At 39.8% G+C, this 15,378-nt stretch overlaps 2 protein-coding genes across 2 annotated transcripts in view; both read left to right on the top strand.

The window, feature by feature from the left end:
* sptb (spectrin, beta, erythrocytic) overlaps window positions 1-15,378 on the top strand; it is a 51,604-nt gene that overhangs the window by 1,292 nt on the left and 34,934 nt on the right. The window contains exon 2 of the mRNA XM_083892364.1: window positions 5,654-5,934. Coding sequence (XP_083748490.1) covers window positions 5,787-5,934 — 148 coding nt within the window. The 5' untranslated portion in view covers window positions 5,654-5,786. The remainder of the gene's footprint in view (window positions 1-5,653; window positions 5,935-15,378) is intronic.
* Window positions 10,464-12,507, top strand: LOC310929719 (uncharacterized protein; the record flags this gene model as incomplete). Its single annotated transcript, XM_083892565.1, has 2 exons — window positions 10,464-11,081; window positions 12,457-12,507. The coding sequence occupies 2 exons, from the start codon at window positions 10,464-10,466 to the stop codon at window positions 12,505-12,507; spliced, it is 669 nt and encodes a 222-aa protein (XP_083748691.1).

Raw genomic sequence — 15,378 nt, forward strand, 5'->3', positions numbered from 1 at the left:
TTCTTTTTTACACACACACACACACTGTAGGTCATGCATCTCGACTGCAGCCGTCTCCTGTTTCATCCTCTCCAGCTAATGTGCTGCTGCTCTGCTCTGAGTGCACCGACTGTACCGACCTGTGTACTTTCAGCCGTTTGACTCAGGTGTTTGCGTTGCAACGTGTGTTTTTAATGTGTGTAAAAAACACATTTATTCAAACCGTTCAAAGGAAATCGGGTGCACATCTGTCTCCACATGATCCACTAATGATTTTTCATAATCCAGGAATCGTTTGGTCCATAAAAATGGTCAGGAAAATGATGATCACCGTTCCCTAATGTCTTTGTTTTTGTTTAAAAACCAAAAAACGACTCAGTTTTCACGATTTCTTTGTTTATATGGAGCAAAGAAACCAGTAAATCTTCACATTTAAGAAGCAAAAACAATCAGAAAACTGGATTTAATTCCTTTAAAAACACTCAAAATGCATGTAATGTGTATTTTTTTGTAGGTCAAGGATACAAACATACATGAAATAATACATTTTTCACTTCCAGACACCTGTGACTGGCAATAAAAAAAAAACCAATAATAATATTGTTGAAATTGCACTTATTATTTCCAGTTTTTCATAATGTTACTTCATTAAATGTAAACACAAACGAAATTATGCTTCATTATGCTCTTATTTTGCCGATCTGGCCCACAAATTGAGCTGTACGCGAAGCTCTGCGACTAAAATGAGTCACCGCGGTAACAATAATGATTTATTGAGTGATATTAGCTTAGCTTAGCTATATTTACCTGCCAGAAATGAAAACTACTGCAAATTAATGGTTAGAAAATTATAAATAAAGGACGTTTGTCATGGTAAATACCACATGCAATCAACTTTTTGGGGGATTTTTAGTCAGATTTTTGACTTTTCCTGTTAATATGTAACCAGTGAAATAATCTCAACATCTACCGGACAGAATTTGGGAATTACAGACATGATTCCATGAATTCATTTGTCATTTTCAAAAAGGTCAAAGGTCCTCCAGTGATCTCCTTACTGTGAGATGTCAATGCTTACCACTGGTTCACCGTGTGGCCCCTGCTTTCTATTTAATTTTTCACTATTTTCTGGTATTTTCTGGACCAAACCACTACTGGATTATCACGTAGAGGCTCTTGTCGCACCTGAAGTCAGATACAGTCGTATTTACCATTCAACACTTTCTCTCAGTGTCTTTAGAGGCTGTTTTAGCAGTGAATGAAAGAATGAATGGTTTGAAGATCCACTAATGGAGCAATGCCACAACACCAGCGAAGCCTCCGCTCGGAGCTGAAGTTTGCAGCCATCGGTCCTCAGACACGATTAGCTCACGTCTCGCCTGGTTTTCTGTATCGGACACTTTGTGGATACGCGTGAGGAGGCGTCGAGTGTATTTTCTATTCAGGTTTCTCTCGGTGTGTGTGTGTGTGTGTGTGTGTGTGTGTGTGTGTGTGTGTGTGTGTGTGTGTGTGAGGTGATAAGGGGATCCCCAGTGGTGGGTGGTGTGCGTCCCTGCTCAGATAACAGCCGTCTGCAGAGCACTGATATACTATGGAGGTGGAGGGGGACATGGAGGGGGGGGGGGGACACCTGTAGGACGCCATCATCATTGTGCATGGCCGTGTTGGGCCTCTGCTCTAAATGCACCAGACGCACATTGTCTGCGGTCACATGGTGAATTCACATAATGCATTTAATCTGTCGTTAAAACGATCTATACGACATAAACACATCGTTAATTGTCAAATAATTGACAAAAATGCACATTTTTCAGCTGCTTTTTCCATTTCTATGTTTAAACAGAGGGTATATATATGTATAAGAATGTGCAATAGAGTGTCTTATGTCCTTTTTTCCAGCACAACCTAGGCAATCTGATTAAAAAAATTATAATTTTCTTCAATTATATCAACACAACTGAGCAAAAAAGTACTCAAAATGTTTAAAATCGGATGGAATTTGTGAAATTTGTGAAATGCGTTGCAGTTCAAAGTTCCCTCGGCTTGTTTTTATGAACAAAAAGAAAAGAAAAACAAGTCTAATTTTTTTTATAATATTATTATATTATTATATTAACACACAGGATGTCCATATAAGGAGTTAAGTTTTTTGCTGTCATTGTTTTGATTTTGAGCCCCCTAGTGGCAGAAATGACATATAACTACTATAATTATCTAAATAAACAGTATAAATGTGGTTGTTTATATACTATATAACCTATAACTGTGGATCAGTGGTAAAAATCCTCTCGTCTACACGCTGATGCGCTCCCTTTGCGAGACATTCAACCCAAACGAAGAGGCAAATGCACTTCTAGACTGTGCTGAACCCAAAGAACTCAGAGAAGTGTCTTCATAAAGAGAGAGAGAGAGAGTTTTGTTGATGGAAAGAAGAAAAAACCCTTTTAATAATTCACGTATTGCGCTTGGATTGTGACGGCTGAAACGTTGAGTTGAAATCAGGACAAGAAATTCTGCCTTTCCTTCAGTTTTCACTGCTGTTGGACGTTGTGACATGGTTGCGTTTAGGGATTATTTTCACAATTGTGTTTATTTTTTTCTCGATAAAATGCTAGAAAATGTTGATAAATGTTGATTTTGTCCACGGTTTGAATGATTTTTAATGAAGAATCAGAGATATTGATTAAAGCAATACAATGAAGTATTTGCTCTTGGGCTCCCCCTACAGTGAGAAAAAGGTACTGCACTAATCAGCTAATCATTGCTGCCTCGATTGTACATAATTATACAATCTATAATCTCAGCAGACGGATGTTTTACCAGATTCTCTGAGCTCATAGCTTTGATTCTGATCGATGAAACCACTTTGAGGCGACTTTTGTCGGTAAACTGCGGCCATAACGCGAGGCACGCGGTCGGTGACGGTGCTCGTAGCTCAGTCGCGGCCATTCAAAGCGTGATTTATGGCTGCGAAGGAGCTCGCCGCGTGCCAGGGAAACATTCGCCGCGCCGTTAACGCCACCAGCTGGGATTATTGACACAAGGCAGGTTTGGGTCGGCGCGTCGGTGCCGCCGGTGCCAAAGTGTGACTCGACCATCTGTAGCGGCTCCTCGGTGCATCTGTGCTCTCTGCAGCCTCACATTTTCTGTAAAAATCTCCAGTGTCAAATCTGGCTTTTTCCTGCGCGCCACAGGTGTAAAGATGTAAAGAGTGGTTATCTGAGTTATCGTATATATCCTCTCTGTCAGCAGCTCCAGCTCCACAGTTCCTGACCTTTGACCTTTATTTCATCCGTCTGCAGAGCTGCGGCTCACTGACTTTCAGCACTTGCACAATGTACTATACGCGGTGCATCATAAATGATTGAAATTGCTCGTCCAAAGTGAAAACCACAATTATCTGACTGAATAAGATAAATGTGTGGGCTTATGTCGGTTTTTTAATGTTATTTTGTTAAATTTTCTGAACTTTAACCCATGGTAATTGGCTGTGGGAATAATACACAACTCCTTATATGGACATCCTGGGTGTCTGTGTGTTTGTAGGTCACATATTCAGGCTTTACAAAATGCGTTTTTCCGTCTTCTTATGTGTGGTTGAGTCAAAGTTCGGATTCTTTTTATATCGCATTTTTAGCCGTGATATAAAGTAGCAATAATTGTGCAGAAATCACAAAATTGGAGCGTTTTTCTTTGCTTCAAATTCACAAATTCAATTTGTTTTCAGGTCACATATTCAGGCTTTAAAATATGTGTCTTTTCCATCTTCTTATGTGTTGTTGAGTCAAAAGTTATCATTCTTTTTATATTGCGTGATATAGAGGAGCAATAATTGTGCAGAGGTCACAAAAATAGAGCGTTTGTCTTTTGTTTTTGTTGATAAAAACGAGCCAAATTCACAAATTCAATTTGTTTATAGGTCACAAAAATGCCTTTTTTCCCATCTTCTTATGTGTTGTTGAGTCAAAGTTATCATTCTTTTTATATCGTGTGATATAAAGGAGCAATAATTGTGCAGAAGTCACAAAAATAGAGCGTTTTTTTTGCTTTTTGCACATAAAAACGAGCCAAATTCCCAAATTCAATCAATTTTTTTAAACATTTTGAGTACTTTTTTGCTCAGATGTGTTTATAGAATTGGTAAAAAAATGACATTTAATTGCCTCGGTTGTGCTGAAAAAAAGGATATAAGATACTTTATAATGCACATTCTATACGTTTAAACATAGAAATGGAAAAAAGCAGCTGAAATGCTCCGTGTTCTCAGGGTTAAAACACGCATGCACTCGCACTCGCTGTTTGAATTACGTGAGCGGCATCATTCAAAAAGAAAGAAGGCGGTTTCACAGGGGTTAACCCCCCCTACCACCACCTCCGTGTGACATGATAAGAGAGCTATGCTTCAGCCAGATAGAGCTATCTGAGCGCGGTTACCCTCTTCAACCCGCCATTCCACGTTAAGAACTCACTGCAGGGCGACAGTTACACGCAGACAAAATGGAGACCAGTATCGCCTGTGGGGGAAACCATTGTGTTTCAAAATACACTCATACACATACAGATTTTCCCAAATTGCCCCCAAAATTTAATTCTCGTTCCAAACATAGATGCAGTTTCCCGCCACTGGGATTAATGAAATGTAACCAAACACTTGAAAGTGCAGCCAGATAACGGCGTCTCCAATCATCATTTTATCGACTGTTTTTCCTGCTAAAATGTCTCTTTTAATTTCCCACCTGACTTCTGCAAAAGTTATATGTTAATCATCATCATAATTAATCATAATTAATCATAATAGAGTCTTTGAAGGTTCAAGATACGACATGTGATGTTGAGACTGATGATAAATCAACATGGAAAAACAACTCATTGATTATAACAAATTAAATATTTCAAAAATCAATAGTACTCGTGTAAATATATATCAAGGGAAATTGTTAATAATTAGGCTTTGCACTGATTATTATGACGATACAAATCCATTTTCCTCAAATAATTCCCATAGGTTTGAAAGGCGTTGAGTTGGTTTACCACAAATTAACGCAAATAATGTTAAAATAAGCTCATAAAAAGTCACTTTCAGACTTTACAGTAAAGCAATTTTATTGTGCATTATGGAATATTGCAAATATGAATTTGTACCTAAAATATACTTTTTTCATTTTTCGGGAAAAAAAAACATGTTTTATTGTGTTATTTTTGACTTGTATAAAGTAATATATATATTATATATATGTATGTATATATGTATGTATATATATATGTATATATATGTATGTATATATATGTGTATATATATGTGTGTATATATATAAATATATATATATATACACACATATATATATGTGTATATTATATTTTAGTGATTGTTATATGTTATTGTTATATGTTACTGTTATATTCCAGGAAATACAGTGGGTTCATGCCTTGACTAAGCTTCCTTATAATATGTTATATTAATATAATTTTGTTTGTTTTATGCTCTGGCTCCTTCTACTACTACTACTTCTACAACTACTAAATTAAATCTAAAGCCAAATGGGTTTCAGAGCAGAGTTCAAATAACAAACAGTACTAAAAAAATAAATAAATAGAAGAATAACAACGTACTGGAAATAACCAGCACTGATTATTCCACATATTAACCATTTATCATTTGTTTTTTGTGTTTCAGACACTTTCCAGCGTCCAGCTTCCCTCCAGGCCAGGTTTCTCCTTCTCGTCCGTAAGCACCTGAGGACGCCGCTCGCCGTCGTCGTTGTCGTCGCCCCCCCGGCCCCCACTTGTGTGCCACACTGGCGTCCGCCATGACTTCCACCACGGACTTTGACAACGCGGAGATCACGCAGCAGTACAGCCACATCAACACCCGCTTCGACCTCGCTGATGAGGAACTCGACAATGACAACAGCTCTGCCAGGCTGTTTGAGCGCTCACGCATCAAGGCCCTCGCAGGTGAGCGTCTGCATAGTAATCAGGCCCAGTCCTGTTTCCTGTGCCGCTGAGTTTTGGAGATGACAGCGTCTCTCTCTCTTTTTTATTTTTTGTTTTTTAAACAGAGCATGAGAAGGGCAGAAATGAGCTATAATAGATGTCTGTTTTTTACTTTGGTACACCGTTCAGTGCTGCTTGAATAAAACACTGACCTTGACTCAGATTTACACAGGATATATGAAAAGTTTCGCTATAAAGCCCCTTTTCCACCTGTGGTCCCAGCTCGCCACAGCACGGCACAGCACGGCACGGTTTAGTTTGATTTTCCACTACAAAATAGTACCTAGTCAACACTAGGTACACATTAGTCAACACTACATGGAAAACATAGTCAAATAACTTGAAATAACGTATAAAAGCGTAAAATAGAGTAAAGTTACGGAAAATAACGCAAAATAGCGTAAAATAGTGTAAAATAGCGTAAAATAACGGTACGGTTTAGTTTGGTTTTCTACTACAAGATAGTACCTTGTCAACGTTAGTCATCACTACATGGAGAATGTTATCAAATATCCTAAAATAATGTAAAATAGCATAAAATAACATAACGTAAAATAGTGTAAAATTGTGCAAAATTGCACAAAATAACATACTGTAAAATAGCGTAAAATAACGTAACGTAAAATAGCGTAAAATAATGTAACTTAAAATAGCGTAAAGTAACATTCTGTAAAATAGTGTAAAATTATGTAAAATAGTGTATAATAGCGTAATTTTAAAATAATGTGAAATAGCATATAATACCGTAAAATAGTGTAAATAATGTAAAATAATGATAACGGTACTGTTTAGTTTGGTTTTCTACTACAAAATAGTACCTAGTCAACGCTAACCCTACGGAAAATAATGTGAAATAACATAACGTGAAATAGTGTAAAATAGCGTAAAATAATGTAAAACAGCGTAAAATAATGTAACCTATAATAACGTAATGTAAAAAACCATAAAATAACAAAGTAAAATAGCGTAAAATAACATAACGTGAAATAGTGTAAAATTGCATAAAATAATTTTTAAAATTGCGCAAAATAACATAATGTAAAATAGCGTAAAATAATGTAATGTTAAAGTAATGTAAAATAGCGCAAAATAACATAATGTAATGTTAAAATAATGTATAATACTTTATAATAGCGTAATGTTAAAATAATGTAAAATAGCGTATAATAGCGTAAAATAGTGTAAAATAGTGTAAAATAACGTGACATAATGAAAAATAGTGTAAAATAATGTTGAGAAATAATGCAGAGTTTAGGCGGTGGAAACACGCCATAAGCAATGTTGAGCCCTGTGGGTGTCGAAGTGCATGTTTCTGTGTCCGTGTTTCTCGTGGCGTAACACGTTCCCAGCAGCTGAGCCTTGACGCCGATCCACACCCTCTCTGAGAGTAACCCCGGGATCCACTTGCACATTCCCAGAATGTTCCCCCCCGCCCCAGTCTGACCAAACTGGACAGCTGCCCTGTTCTGAACTGCCATAGCACAGATTTCTGTCATTTCTGTGCCTGTAAGCTGGTAAGCTGTGACCCACCTGTGGGGTTTAAAATAGCAGCGTTTTTTTTTTGTGGTGGGCAGGAAAGCGTCAGAGAAAAGGAGGAGTTGACGTGTGTGAAGCTGCAGAAACAACAGAGGTCAATGTGGTCAAACACTGAGTCTGTTCTGGTACAGAGAGGTCATTTGATTGGAGTGGAAACACGATGCTCAATCCTGAACAAGGATCTGTAGAAAATATTTGCATATCTCTTAAAGAATAATTTTAATGAATTTTTGAAAATTAGGAAATGATCCATTTGCCCTGATGCACTTTGACAGTTAGCTGACTTTTTTTCTCAAAAACAAAAAGTATCTCGGAATGACTTGAAATTTACCATCATAATAGTCGGCATCACCCTGAACAAGGATCCGTTGAAATTATTTGCAAAGCTCTTGAGGAATAATTTTAATGAATTTTTGAAAGTCAGGAAATTATCCATTATGCCCTGATGCAGTTTGACAGTGAGCTGAGATTGAGATTTTTAGTTGTGATTTAAAGTAGCAATAATTATGCAAAAGTCACAAAATAGACCGTTTTTTCTTGAATTTTTTCATCAGATTGTCTGAAAAAAGGATACAAGTCACTTTATATTGCACATTCTTATAGGTGTGTGTTATGGCCAAGTGTAAAGGAACTGTAGAGTAGAAGCTGAAGGGAGAAGAGAGGTGATTATCCACCTCCACAGAGTGATTTAACCCCATCTTTATATAGAAATCATGATTAGAACATGTGCAGCATGAACCCTGCTGCTCATAATAGGCGAACAGAGTCATTTCACTCTCTAAACTCACAAGGTTAACACCTGTAAAAACTTAAAATCTCATCATTTCTTCCAAGGACGATAAACTACATCCGTAGAAAAATGGAATTCAAACTATTTTCTGGGGGACAAACGAGGCAATTTCAAGGACATTTTGATGTATTTCTGCTTAAAATGAAGTCTGACAATTATCAATGTCAATAGACTTCTTTGTATTTAGTTGTTCTCAGCTGCTTCTTTTACTGAAATGAGAGGATTCATCGTCGTCAGGCGTTCGAGAAGCTGCTTAAATGCTAAATGCTCAGCTGTTTGTGGACCAGCTGACTCCAGCACAGTCGCAGGTTTACCCGGCTGCAGGTTTACATGGCTGCAGCTCACCTGAATTCAAACCTTTTTCCCCCTCTCGTTTTGCTGATTTTATCGTGTTAAATCCGTCGTTGTGAAGCGTTTCTGACGATAATGAAAGACTTAGGCCGTGAATAAACAGCGTTAAGTGAGGAAATCACTGACTCACGATAGAGAGAAAAACATCATCCTCAGCTTCCTCAGCTCAGAGCTGCTGACACATTTCAGCCGGGACTCAAAACAACGCTGCGGTTCAATATCTGGACGGCCAAAATGTTTCAATCATGTCCAGGTCCAGGTCCACAGTGCTCTCATCACTTATCTTGATGTCTCTTTTCTGTCTCTTTAAGTGATGGAGACGTGTGTGTGTGTGTGTGTGTGAGAGTGTGTGTGTGTGCTGGTGATATCGTGTTAGAGTGCTGCTGTAATGCAATCAGTGTTTCCTGTTGGAGAGAGAAAGAGTGAGGAAAGTGACGAGAAAGAGAGGGAGCAGGAGATGAGAGGATGCTCAAATCTGCTCATTTACAGCTTGTGACTTCAAAAGCATACATCCAATAAGTTCACTGCTTCTTATCTGAGTCTAAAAACAGACACGTTCCCCTGAGATACGGGAATTGGTTTTGCAACCGAAAAAGACTACGTTTACCAGTTTATGGTTTGGTTTGAAACAGTTCATTATTACAATTTACATTTGGCGAAAATGCAGCGACATTAGCTTGTTTTTCTTCTGCTGCTGTAGAAGTTCTAAAAACATTTCTGGAATTAGTCGAGTTTCTGTTAGCATCCGCGGCTCACGACAAGGTGATCTTGTTCGATTCTAACTATCTTTTGTGGGAGAAAGTCATAAAATTATGAAGAAAAAGTCGTAATATTATGAACAAAAAATCATAATATGAGAAAAAAGTTGTAATATTATGAACCAAAAAATCGTAATATGAGAAAAAAGTCATAACAATATGAAAAAAGTCGCAATATTATGAACAGAAAATTGTGATATGATAAAAAAGTCGTACTATTATGAAAAAAATTGCAATATTAAGAGCAAAAAATCGTATTATGTGAAAAAAATCGTAATATGTGAAAAAAATCGTAATATGAGAAAAAAGTCATAATATTATGAGAAAAAAGTCGTGATATGAGAAAAAAGTCGTAATATTATGAAAAAAGTCGCAATATTATGAACAAAAATCGTAATATGAGAAAAAAGTCGCACTATTATGAAAAATTGCAATATTATGAGAGAAAAGTCGCAAAATTCTGAACAAAAATTTGTAATATCAGAAAAAAGTTGCACTATTATGAAAAAATCGCAATATTATGAGAGAAAAGTCGCAATGTTATGAACAAAATTCGTAGTATGAGAAAAAAGTTGTAATATTATTAAAAAAAAGGGAAAAAAAAATCAACATTTACAGCGTGTGAATGCAGTGCGACTTCAAAAGCATATTTCCAATAAGTCCACTGCTTCTTATCTGAGTCTAATAACAGACACGTTCCCCTGAGACAGAGACAGTTTTACAGTCGATTATTGGCGCAGGAAATCAAAACCGTGCGATGGGGAAGTTGTCGTGGAAGCGAGAAACGTAATTGTATGCATGGTCGGAGCTGGAGAAACAAGTGAAGTGAAGGCGTGTGCCGCCTGTGAGTGGAGTTGGAGGCACGGCATCACTACAGCAGCAGCAGCAGCAGTGGAGGAGAGAGGGAGGAAGAAAGAGGGAGGGAGGAGGAGTGAAAGGAGGACACACAGAGAGAGAGCCAAAGAGACAGAGAAGAGGAGAGAACTGAGGTCCTCTGCCAGCTCCACGCTGTGTTCTTGTTGTTGTTGTTGTTGTTGTTCTGGGGCGGCGTCAGGATGAGCAGCCCGTGCCTGCTGCGTGCTGCCCCCATCAGCCAACCCCGACTCCGAGAGGTCAAGATCAGCCTGAAGGCCAGCAGCAGCAGCAGGGAGACCACATCCACCAGGAGAAGCAGCAGCAGCAGTGGAGGTGGAACCAAGGAAGCCACCATCAGGCGGACCTACGCTCCAGCGGAGAAGGAGAAGGAGCAGCTCCCCGTACGCGTCGGTGTCAGCATCAGCCGGAGCAGGAGCACGCCGCCGGTCCACCGGGCCCACAAACCTGAGAGCAAGAAGCCGGCGAGAGGCAAACAGCCCGAGCCGCAGCACCAACCAGAGAGGAACGGCACCCTCCTGCTCAATGTCCCGCTCGCTGTGGCACCGTTCTCCTCATCCTCCTCCTCCCTGTCCTCCTCCTGCGCCCCGGGACGTCAGAGGCCCTCTCACCACCCTCCTCCTCCTCCTCTTCATCGTGCCCCCGTTCTCTCCTCCTCCCCCTCCTCCCCCTCCGCGTCCTCCTCCACGGCCAAGAGTATGAGGCGAGCTCGCTGGCTGAGTTACAGCACCTCCAACATCTGCTTCAACTCCATCCTGGAAGGGCGCTTCAGGCAGCTGCAAGGTACAAGGGTCCTGACGGTAGACGCCTGTGTGTGTGTGTGTGTGATGCTACTTAGCTTAGCGATACCAATACTATTTGACACTGTCATCGATTCTCTCACACCTGGAGGTAGAGGTGTGTTTTTTTTTACCTCACAACCACAGGCTGATATCTACTCTCTTACAGTGTGTAAAGTAGCAGTTAGCCACCAGGGGGCGACTCCACTGGTTTCAAAAGAAACTGGTTTGATGATGGGGAACTTTATCTTCAAATTCTAACTTCTAACATTTTCCTGAGGAGTTTAATGGTCTCGATGAGCAAAATCTTGAATGCTTCACAACGACAGTTTGATTTGCAACCAAAAGACTACATTTACAATTTTTATTTAAGTTTACAGTTTACATTTGGTGAAAATGCTGCGATGTTAGCTGGTTTTTCCCCACGCTTGGACGTACTCCTGCTGCTGTAGAAGTTCTATAAACTTTTCTTGAGTTAGTCGAGTTTCTGTTGGCGTCTCGGCTCGCGGCGAGGTGATCTTGTTTGCTTATCTAACTATCTTTTGGGGGGAAAATCGGGAATATGAGAAAAAAAGTCAAACTATGAGAATATTATGAGAAAAAAAGTCACAATATTGTGAGAGAAAAGTTTTAATATTATGAACAAAAAGTCGCGATATTGTGAGAGAAAAGTTTTAATATTTTGAACAAAAAGTCGCAATATTATGAACAAAAAATCGCAATATGAGAAAAAAGTCGTACAATATTAAAAAAAATCCCAATATTATGAACAAAAAAAATCACAATATCAGAAAAAAGTCGTAATATTATAAAAAAAAGTCACAATATTATGAACAAAAAGTTGTAATATGAGAAAAAAGTTGCAATAATATTATAAACAAAAAGTCGTAATATGAGAAAAAAGTCGCAATAATATGAGAAAAAAAGTCGTAATATTTATAAAGTAGCAATATTATGAACAACAAATCGTAATATGCGAGAAAAAAAATTACTATTATGAAAAAATCGCAATACTATGAGAGAAAGGTCGCATTATTATGAACAAAAAGTCGTAATATGAGATAAAAGTCGTACTATTATGAAAAAAATTGCAATATTCGAGAGAAAAGACGCAATATTATGAACAAAAAGTCGTAATATGAGAAAAAAGTTGTATTATTATGAGGGAAGAGAACATTCGAGCGCCATGATGGTGGACAAAGTTAGCATTCCTACGTCCGATGTAACCAATGAGAAATCCGTACCAATTTTCCCGCCACTTCTCGATACTCTATCCCTGTACATTTGAGGTTCTGTCCGTGTTTGAGACTTTGTTTCCTCTCTCCTGCCTCACAGATGATGACAAAGGCCCCTCCCCTTTCGCTTCCTCATACTTGTGTCTGTGTTTTCCTGTCAGGATGGGATTACAGCGACATCTCGGACCTTGCGATTCCAAGTAAATGCGTGAGGTTAATCGTCAGAGCTTCCACAGCAGTGACTTCTTTTCATTAAACATATAACCGAGCGGTGGCTCTGCCCCAATTGTTCATCGACTCTGCGTTGAATAATTCATTGGCAAACTTCTAAAAAGGTTGTGGCATTTTAGCCTCTTTTCCAAATCCACTCTCTGGGAGTCGGTGTTTTTTTGCTGCAAGCGAATTCTTTACAAAAAACAAACATGGTCAGCGATTCGTCACATGACTCTGACTTTCTACAAACTCTGGAGTTGGTTTCTTTTATGTCCCTGAATGATTGTGTTTCGCCCTGCTTGTGTTGTCAAGCTTTTTAAGAGAGAGCTTTGCCGTCGTTGTGGATTTTTGTTAGCTTGCATAAGGCTACACAACTCCCCCAAGACAGGGGTGCATTAGTGGGAGAAAGAATACGATGTCGGAATAGAGAAGGAAACAGGCTTGTTTTCCTTCTCCTGCCCTTGCTAGATTTCAAATATCGACTGCAGACACAACTGATATGTGATGTGGCAAAACTTTTGAAGCTGGCCCAAATTAGACGGGGGGCGGTTTGAGGCCGAGCGCATCGATCCGCTGCCCGACGGCGCGCGTTGAAATGTGTATTTACCGTTTTGTTCATAACAGAGATTTGTTTAAGGCTGCGCTTTAATGAAGTTGGACAGGAAAAGGAGAGCAGATGGAGAACGAGAGGAAACATCTGTGGGGTTATGTTTTGTTATCGACTGCCAGGTGAAGTTGAAACAGTAAGTGGTGGAAACTTCACCTCCTGAAGAAAATCCTGTTTTTGCCACGTTGAACTTTTGACATTTTAGCCTCCATCCCTCATGGGTTGGAATTGTTGTGCGTTTGAACCAATTAAAGGCATAATACCAGTATTTTATGGCGTGGTTGAAAGAAGGACTGACAGCGGTGCAGTTGCTCCGTGTGCCTCCTCGGCGCCAGGAACCAGACTGAAAATGCAAGGAAATATGGATTTTAGGCCACTTAACAAAAAGTCTCACCTAATTAAACTCGGCCTGCTCGCGTCGACATTATTTTAAGATTCTGCTTATCTCGTTGTTAGACATGGAAAGTGACACAAAAAAAATCAGCGTTTTTAGCTCACAAGGTTGGAGTTGGAGTTGGGGTTGGGGTAAGAGGTTAGGAGGTTAAAACTCTGTTGCACAGGCCTTGGGATTGGGTTTGGGGTTGGGGTTTGGGTTAAGGTTGGGGTTGGGGTTAGATTATGGTTGGGGTTAGAGGTTAGGAGGTTAAAACTCTGTTGCACAGACCTTGGGGTTGGGGTTTGGATTAAGATTAAGGTTGGGGTTGGGGTTAAGGTTAGGGTTAGAGGTTAGGAGGTTAAAACTCGGCACAGGCCTTGGGGTTGGAGTTGAGGATGGGGTTTGGGTTAAGGTTGGGGTCGGAGTTAAAACTCTGTTGCACAGGGGTTGGGGTTAAGGTTAAGGTTAAGGTTGGGGTTGGAGTTGGGGATGGGGTTAGGGTTGGCGTTTGGGTTAAGATTGGGGTTGGGGTCAGAGGTTAGGAGGTTAAAACTCTGTTGCACAGGCCTTGGGGTTGGGGTTGAAGTCGATGATGGGGTTGGGGTTAAGGTTAATGTTGGGGTTAGAGGTTAGCAGGTTAAAACTATGTAGCACAGGGGTTAGAGTTAGGGTTTGGGTTAAGATTAAGGTTGGGGTTAGCTCACATCAAGTCTGATTTTCTCTTCTGACTTTGGTGTGAGGTCACAAACCCTAGTAATCCTCGTCTAAACTGCAAGATAAAGTGTCAAATATATTCTTCGGATAATGTAGACTTGAGCTGGAGGCTTAGGTTTTATTAGGAGAGCCCAGCTATGATTTCAGAAAGGACAATGTGTCCGTGTCTCAGGGCTGTTTTCCATGGCTCTGTCAGTACTGGCCGTGTTTTCAGAAGCTCACACAGCCTGGTATCTCTTTATTAAAAAAGATTTTTAAAACACTGGCCAGGTTTGCTCTCACCCACATCAAAGCCCTGACGAAGCGTTACAACCCAACGCCAACGAGAGCAGGTGTCTCGTCTGCTTGCGGTCAAGTCTGTAAACAAAAGACGTGACGGAATCGCGGTGCTGCAGAGCCATGACTCAGGCATGTCGCCGTCCAGACGCTCTGACATCGGTGCGGGAGCGCTGACTGTGGGAAAACGACAGCATCGGGGCTGCTGTGTACAGGGAAAATCCATCAGCATGAATAAGTCATGGGGGCTTTCACTGCGAAGTCAAAAGAGTGGATAGAAGATTACTAAGTAAAAGCATGTGAAACAGAGGAATGTTTAGTAATGCTTGCTGTGAATACGGGGGAGGTTGTTGGTGCAGAAGAAGCTCAGAAAGTTAAGTTGTGGTCGATCCATCGTCTGAACCGTTGCAACTGAATTCACGAAACTTGTGACCCCATCAGTTACACAGTGTCATGAAAATCCACCAGTAAATGAGTTAGAGGAAAATCCTGCACAAGCTATTAATACATTTAAATGATAATGACGGAAGCACTAAATTCATAGGGGATAAAAATGTCCTTGACGCTCCTGTACCGTTACTAAGATGGACTATTATTTTGGCATAAAACAGTGAAATATTGCTGCTGTATTCATGCTTTTCCAATCTTGAAACCCGACTCAGACTCAAACCTGATGACGCCGGATCCAGTAAATGTTAGACCAGACCAACGCTGGGGACTCGTAACTCGACTCTGATTCTGAATTTTAGCGACTCAGCGGCAAAAAGTAACAGTTTATGAAAACTGTGGTTATGTTCGATTTCCACCCTTTGAAATGTCACACTCGACAGAATCTTTGTAGTTAAGTTGAATGTGTTGCTTTCCTGTGTTTTGATAAATTGAATCATACACAACTTC

This window comes from Microchirus variegatus (assembly GCF_963457635.1).
Source record: "Microchirus variegatus genome assembly, chromosome: 7".
NCBI classification, from domain to species: Eukaryota; Metazoa; Chordata; class Actinopteri; order Pleuronectiformes; family Soleidae; genus Microchirus; species Microchirus variegatus.